This window comes from Schistocerca serialis, chromosome 1, assembly GCF_023864345.2.
Source record: "Schistocerca serialis cubense isolate TAMUIC-IGC-003099 chromosome 1, iqSchSeri2.2, whole genome shotgun sequence".
NCBI classification, from domain to species: domain Eukaryota; kingdom Metazoa; phylum Arthropoda; class Insecta; order Orthoptera; family Acrididae; genus Schistocerca; species Schistocerca serialis.
The window spans coordinates 646,630,474-646,638,642 of NC_064638.1; the positions used below are offsets into that span (position 1 = coordinate 646,630,474).

At 40.1% G+C, this 8,169-nt stretch overlaps 1 protein-coding gene across 1 annotated transcript; it reads right to left on the minus strand.

Annotated features, from left to right (window-relative positions):
* Positions 1–923: 923 nt before the first annotated feature.
* On the minus strand, positions 924–7,647 carry LOC126458008 (homeobox protein Hox-A10-like). Its single transcript, XM_050094789.1, has 3 exons — positions 7,614–7,647; positions 4,708–5,139; positions 924–1,809 (listed from the first exon to the last, which is right to left on the minus strand). The coding sequence occupies exons 1-3, from the start codon at positions 7,617–7,619 to the stop codon at positions 1,516–1,518; spliced, it is 732 nt and encodes a 243-aa protein (XP_049950746.1). The 5' UTR covers positions 7,620–7,647; the 3' UTR covers positions 924–1,515.
* Between the last annotated feature and the right edge of the window lie 522 nt (positions 7,648–8,169).

An 8,169-nucleotide genomic window follows, 5' to 3' on the forward strand; every position in this document is an offset into this window, starting at 1 on the left:
TTATTGAATGGGCAATGTATTATTTCGTAGATATTTATTGCCAGACTCAATCTTCAAGTAACCCTAAATCAGGCAAAGAGAAATAAATCATCCATTCAAAGCTATGTCATTGGTAACTGTTTAATATCTTAAGTGTTTTCCTCATGTTTCGCGAAATCCTGATGAAGAGGTATATTCAATACACAATTAGTCCTCCCTAGTATTTAGGAGAAAATAATTGTGTTAGAGCAATATTATTTGACTCATGTCTATAATAATACGCATTCGTGTCAGAATATACGTTTTCTGTTGGAAGTTCCAGACATGGTGTACACTTTGTGGGTCTGTTCTCCAACATCCTATCTGTCGTCGGAGATGTTATCGTTTATGTGAACATTTTTCATAATATTCTTTCCCTAGATTTTTTTTGCTGTGATTCATTTATGTGAACGTGACTTCTACAGTTTCCTGCAATTCTATATTTCAAGGAGAAAAGTAAATATTTTTGTCTATCGATATGGTAACGTAGACGTTAACAGTCACTTAACTGGCTTATAATCAATTATTAAATGATTAAAAATTGATTAGGCTGTCGATACACTCTTTTCAAGTTATATGTAATTCTTAGCTAAGCACTGCAGTACCAACGCTCAAGAATTACACAACAAATGACTCGAATATTTTCCAGTCTCGCTGTGTGTCCATGAATAACCAATTTTCACAGTGGGGCATAATTTTTAGAGCTGGTAAGGCACTGATGAATAAATGAGATTCAATTTCATCAACTGTATGAAATTTTTATTAATATGTACACAGCCTAACATCAGTAATTAACAAGGAGGTACAACATATTCACAACAAATGTTTCAGTTACATGTACTATACACTGTCACAGTCTATCAAGATTTGTAACACAAAATACCTTCAGCAACAAGAACAGGAGGAAAATAAAAAAGCAGTGGTAATATCAGAGAAGCTGGGACTCAATCTTATCTGTTACAAATTAATAATGCAAAGTGACTTGTAAAACATCAGTTCTCTTCACTTGACACTTGCATGTCAACAGATAAAAATATCAAGAAAGTTTGCTACATTAGTCTCATTTAAGATGCGACAAGTGTAGCGTATGGTTGGTAATCTGTTTCTCTATATGTGTAAGAGTTGTCACAACTGATGTGGTACAGAAAAGTGCACATCTGTTTTTGTTATAGGATTAGTCACATGTGTCTTCATTCGTGAGTGACTTACCATTATGCATTCATTTCTTGAATACGACAATTGGAAAATATATTGGAAGCCATGCGGAAAGGATATGTGTTGAATGGAAGGATAAATTTGTGGAATATATACGTTAGTATTGCCCTATTATACATTTTGGATACAAACTGTGCTGATACCAGACACCGAAACGCATCCCTGGAATAGAGACACTGCACAAAAATCTATCATGGAGACCAGTTTGAGATTAAAAGAACTGGGAGATAGCCTCTTGTTGGTGGCTTTGAGTATTAGCTGTAGGAGGGATCCGCAGGGGTTTTAGTTAACACGTACGAGCTCGGGTTGGCCGTAGGTGTAGATTGGTGCCCCAGCTGGTTGCACCTCCTGGTACTGGAAGCGCGCCAGGTAGCCAGGAGCGAGCGCTGGCTGCTGCAGGGCAGACAGTTCGCTGGAGGCGGTGCGCTGCTTCTCGGAGGTGGGGGCGGCTGCTGCGGGGGCGGGCCCGTGGCTGTAGGCTATGCGGTGCAGGCGGCCGTCCGGTTGCAGCACATAGTACACGCCGCTCTCCTCTGCCTCACGTAGCGCCGCGTTGCGGCCGCCGGCGAAGCCGAACTGTGGGTAGGTCAGTGGTCTTTAGTATGCAGCGTGGCTACCTTTCTCGAACAGTGCAGTATGGTATGGAATCGAAAAACAAGCTGTGACCATAAAGAACCTGGCAGCATTTGAAATCTAGGTGCCTCATGTGGTTGTTAAAACGTGGTATGTGGTCAGATACATATAACACGGTAATAGGAGCTGCTGCAAAGTGCGGATGAAGGGTTTATGCCCAACTTATATCAGAATAAGTGTTTGTGAGATATATTATGGGGGGTCTACGTAAAGAATAAACTTGGTGAAGGAAAGAACAAGAGTGGCTGAAAAGTTTGGTATGCTAAGAAAGGAAAACTTAAAACATATTATTTCAGATGGTGGCTGTGTTGCATACGAGCTGCAGCCTGCACTTTGGAATACATTATTCTTAAGTGAAACATACTTTCTTTGTACGATGAAGTCTCTTGTTAGATTTCACTTCGTCAAACTTTACTCCTGTGAGCAGATCATCTCACTGACATATGTTCTGGGAAAGTGCACAAAACAGAGTAACATGCCTGTACACATAACGATTTAGATTTCACTTTTACCGGTCAATGCATTTCTCAGAAATTCGATTTGGAATTTTCTTGTATCCAGCGTTCACCAAATGTTGCTCACATTCTTCACAAAGAAAATCCTCGTGGAAAATATATCGAACCCCCATATCCCGACTAAACTGTATACGTTTAATCGCCGAATATCCAGTAATATATTCTGCACATTCTCGTTGTTTTCATTTGTCGTTATAGAGATACATGTTAATATCTGCAAGAGAAACATGACTACTTAACACTCTCCAATTATTGTTTAAATGCTGAAACTGGTTGAACAGACACACATCAGTCCATCACTATTACCGAAAAATTTCCGTCGAAACAAATGACAAGGTACCTGACAAATATGAAGTATCATATTTCCAAAACTTGTCTTCAGATCCGACTCGCTGGTAGAGCTACGTTATTGAACAACAACCATCAGATTAGGAATGGTATTCTTATGCTTTTATGTAGAGCTTAAACTAGCACTGTAATATAAAAAGACATAGATTCATTAAACAATGTGGAAGACAGAATACAAAGAGAAGAGTAATATTTTTTTTTTTCAGCGCTGCACTTTGAAGAAATGAGACGATACACATTTAAGTTTGTTTCAGTTTTGTGCCATGAGGGTTTTCACCATACGGTACAGGTGACTTTTAAGTCTTTTTCGCAGATTCATATTTTATAATGATCTCTATAGTAGTGAGTGTAGGGACTGTACTGTTGTATAGCAAAGAAATCAGATAACATAATGCTCTTTACGCCCAAACAGGTGAACGTTTTCGTTGTCAGTTGATTCTTTTTAGGTAATAAGGATGTGTTTCCCCTATAAAATGTAGAACAATACTAAAATGGATTATTTCAGCTATTTAGCGAAGTACTCCCGATGGTGGATACATGCACCCAATCAAAACTCTGACTCAGACTGTTAGGCCTCACCGTCACTGACAGTATAGTCCCTACTGCGCTGCTGGAATATACATCATAGACCCACTCGAATCTTCAAGTTTGCACTTTTTTCTCAACAATTTTTCAGTTTACCTAGGACAGAAATATTGAAAAATTACAGCAAAAATATGTAGGTATTATTACAATTGAAAGGAAAACAGCCCTCAGTCACTATTTTTAACAAATTAAGCAGGCTTCAACACTGCTAGGAGTGTCTTCCTCAGAATGTAAATCAAAGAATGGTCTATATTCTATAAAATGGTCACAGAATTATGACTAAAAACGTATGATAGGCTATAAGTACGGAATCAGCGTAAAAGACTGGTAGTACTTATATGTCATTTCCGTTACCATGTTATAGAATACAAACCATTCTTTGACTTAAATTCTGAGGTAGACATTCCTAGCAGTCTTGAAACCAGGTTAATTTCTTAAAAATAGTGACCGACAGCTGTTTCCCTTTCAATTGTAACTATTCGCCGTCTCTGAACGTGCAGCCATGTACAAAATTTTACAGGTATTATTATCAGTTTTCTGACGTAGATTGAAGTGTTGTTCCTCAAAAATGTCCTCCACTGGAGCACCCATTGAAAATTCAACATTGTAATAGTGGAAGGAAGGCTGCTTAGGCCTATCCGTGGGAAGCTGCCTCATAATTTATCATCTGACGTACTGTTTGCGAAATAAAGTATATTTTTACACTGAGACAAGATAAAGGTAGCTTAGGTTGCTTCAGAAACGAAAGTTCTTTAATAGGTATGATCCTACTGGAAGTATTTCGAACTGGCTTACCCAGTCAGTTACGGAGAGACTAATGTTTCAACACTGATTTGCAGTCGATGCTCAGCATAGAAGTTTTCATAAATAGAGAGATTTTTCAGACCATAAAAAGTTTGATAAGTAACAGAAATAATCCTACAACTTCAAACTGAATATGAAACCATTAGCTTTTAGTCTTACAGTTTCCAATAATCCTAAAGGCTAACATCATGTGAAAAAAGTATCTAAAAGTTTGAAAGGAAAGAAACGCCAGTGGTTTTCTGGGTAGTTTTGTTGCTGTGCTCTTCAGTCCAAAGACTGATTAGATGCAGCTCTCCACATTTGTCTATCATGTGGAAGTATCTTCAACTCTGTGTAGCTATTGCACGGTGTATTCACTTGCTTGTTTGCTGTAGTAATCCTTTGTACTAATTCTGCAATCTGTATCTTCATCTTTCGTCGCTGGTTCCTTGGTTACCCAAATAAAAATACTGGTCTACTATCATTATTAGTATTTCACTGTCTAACCTGACTCCTTCAGAATCTTCTGACTTAAAAGTATACTTCACTACTCCTTCATTTTATGTGTATATTACAAGGTACAGAAGTGAAAGAAGGCAAGGATACTTACGTTAGCTTGTTCCGTTGTGGTGGGAACCTCGGTTGTGGTGGTGGCGGCCTCAGTGGTGGTGGTGAACGTGGCTGGTGGGGGACCATACTCGTTGGGCAGGCGGTACAGCTCAGACAGCCGAGAGGGTTCTGGGGCCGGGATGAAGAACTGTCTGCCGAATTGGGGGGAGCCCGCTGCGTACAGTGGCGACAAGGACAGGGGTGCAGAGAAGGCAGGCTGCGCCTGCGACTGGGCGAACGCCTGAGGCTGCTGTTGGGGCTGGGGCTGAGGTTTGGGTTGAGCCTTAGGTTGAGCCTTGAGTTTGGGCTGCGCCTGCTGGCGCTGGAACTGGGCCTGAGGTTGAGGCTGACCGAACGGCGCGCCGTAACTGTTCGAGGGCGCCTCCCCTGCCGCCATCGCCGCCAACGACACCGCCACCAGGAAACCGAGCACCTGCGACAGGTGGAGCTGCATTACCATATGTTCAGCATTCTGTTTCTTGGTGATTTGGCTCATTCCTCAAACCCTGTTCATACTCTCAGAATAGTGTTTCAGACACCACTTCTATATCTAGACCTTGTTTTGTATTCTAAAAACTACTCTACTACACATCAGAACTGGATCATTTCCCCATCCCATTGTTTGTGTTCTGTTGAAGGATACTAGATACGAGTCTAGAGCATAGATGCTCTTTGTGTAAGCCGATATGTCTCCCATTTTTCCGTGATCATAAAATAAAAACTACATGGGAGGAAAGTTTTCCACGTTTATAGTCATTGCAATCTTAGTTCTAAAAACATAAGATTCTTCGTAACACACAAACACATGACTGTAGAGTCTCCAATTGTTATAAATATCTGCGACACTTTTGCGCCAGTAAAATATCCTAAGACTTGACCAACCTCCGTTATGTTAACAAATGAGACACTCCACGACAATTTTATACAATATTTATCCATTACATAACTAAATTTTGTCAATGTTTTCCCCCATTTTCTTATTTTGCATTTTATTTCGTTCTTATCTAATTAATGTATAAAAATTTTAAATCGCCGCATTTGAGACTGATGCTAGAATAGTTCCTGATCATGGTTTCTTGAGCCAGATATAGAGGACACTTATTTTATACAGTTTTTCATCATTTCATTCCATTCAATAAGCTGTTAATGCTGATAACGTTACTAGGACATGAAGTATGTCAGTTACATCTGCAAATTTATTTACATTTAATTCGTTGTTCTATAGAATCTGTTAACTCTTCTTGTACATAATTCGTTATAGTTCTCTTCCTACTTTTGTGTTACTTGAATTGTTCTCTCTCTCTCTCTCTCTCTCTCTCTCTCTGTTACATCATTTCAATCACCATAAAATTAACTTGCCATCTTCAGTCAGGGTGGAAAATGGATTTCCGGGAAAACTCCATTTACGATAAAGAACAAGAAGAAGACTATGTTTTCCCATTTCAGGTAGGTATTTCTGTTTTTGTACTTGCTATAAATTTGCGGGGAAAATCGAATTCTATCAAAATTCGCTTTATATGTAACATTCGAACTGAAACATTCCAGTGAATCTTTAGGGCACGATAAACACGGGGTCTATACTGCCATAGTACTTCCATACCAGCAACAAACATCAATTAGGCGTACTGTAAACATCCTAGACATTTCTCTTTAACTTTTCTAACTTCAACTGGTCTAATAGTTCATTCCCTGGGATAATACTTTACATTTGTCCAATACTTCGGTCTTGTATATTTTCATATGTACTGATAACAAGGCTGACACGTTGCGGATATCTGATGTACAAACAGAAAGATGAAACATATTATGAAACTTATAATATTGAGCATATATGAACAGTAAAACAAGAAGTGTTCTGCTCATTTTTGTAGAGTGAAGAAGCGGAAAAGAATCATTGTAGAGGTTTTTTTACCTACAGTTACTTTTTTCGGTTCAATCGCATTCCACAGCGAATTATTTTCGCAGTTTCATACTAATACTTAATGCCTGGAAGGACATTTTCCACCTATAAAGGACATTTTCTGTCCCTTCGCTCCTGTTAGGAAGAATATTTGTTTTATCTATTCTCTATTTATTCTTTCGACTGATTTTGTTCTGGTCTCCAATTGCATCATTATTATGCCAGATACGTGATTTTAGCATACCCTCTACATTTAAGCACAATTATAATTTATGTAGGCAACGACCTTGCCGCAGTTGATACACCGGTTCCCGCCAGATCACTGAAGTTAAGGGCTGTCGGAAATGGCCGGCACTTGGATGGGTTGCCATCTTGGCCGTCATGTGCTGTTGCCATTTTTCGGGGTTCATTCCGCCTCGTGATGCCAATTGAGGAGCTACTCGACCGAATAGTAGCGGTTCCGGTCACAGAAAACCATCATAACGACTGGGAGAGCGGTGTGCTGACCACGCGGCCCTCCTATCCGCATCCTCATCTGAGGATGACACGGCAGTCAGATGGTCCCGATCGGCCACTAGTAGCAACACATATGGAATTAGCTCACTCCTTATCCAAGCAAAATTTCTCCATTGATCTTCATCGTCACCTAGTACATCCTACATCTCAATTTCAGGTTTTTTTTTCGTTCAGTATATCCTATCATGCGCATGAAATGCAAAATCTGTCACCAAACGCTACATTGAATTCGCTGATATTTAGGGTGGCATGTAACAAGGTAGGTTTACAACTAAAATTATCTACATAATTTCAACAATAAATTCAGAACGTAAAATAATAGTTTGAAGTTGTCTTACTGCTCAACGTCGCTCGTAAAGAACTTCAGGGGTAACGTGGGAATTTGTACACGGAATGGAGCAACAGTATATAGACTGTCCAATATGTAAATGCGATGAAGCCAGGACAGCGTCGCTGACACCAAGGCAACGGAGGAGAAGCTAAGCACTCACCTTCATGTCTGCCGTTGGGCTTGCTGTACGTGGAAGCCTGGAAGACTGTGATGTCGGACCGCTGTATCGGGTGCCTTTTATACTGCTCCGAACTCTGGCGAAGCTGAGGTTACGCCACGAGGCAGCAGCCCATTACGCGTCCTGCAGGTGTCGCGTGCGTTGCGAGACGACCATGGGTCAAGGCGCATTCAGCGCCACGCAAAGCATTCGTCCTGTGTGCGGCAGTTCCAGTACTTAGAGGTATATTTGTAAGTATCGTTCTAAACACTTCTCAACAAATTTTGAACTTCAAAAACGAGCTGAATCTCGTTTTAGATTATCAAGATACACTGATGGAAATGGAGTGTGTTACAGGTTGAAGCTCCATCCCGATTCTTGCTAAACATCGTGGAGATGTTCATCAGATAACCTGTACCAAATGAAGTCCATCATTGTGGCCCGTGCCGGAGTCACATTCTGTGTTCTTTCATGAAGATTGCAGTCTGCAGACTGCTATAAAACTATACGTCTTTCTACAGCATTTCAGAGATTTACAGTGGCTGACAGATCAGAGGAG

What these genes read in the sequence shown, in the direction of transcription:
- LOC126458008 (XM_050094789.1), bottom strand. An exon ending in CCACAACGGAACAAGCTAAC is followed by an intron (nt 1,810 to 4,707) that starts GTAAGTATCCTT and finishes ACCTACCCACAG; the next exon opens with TTCGGCTTCGCCGGCGGCCG.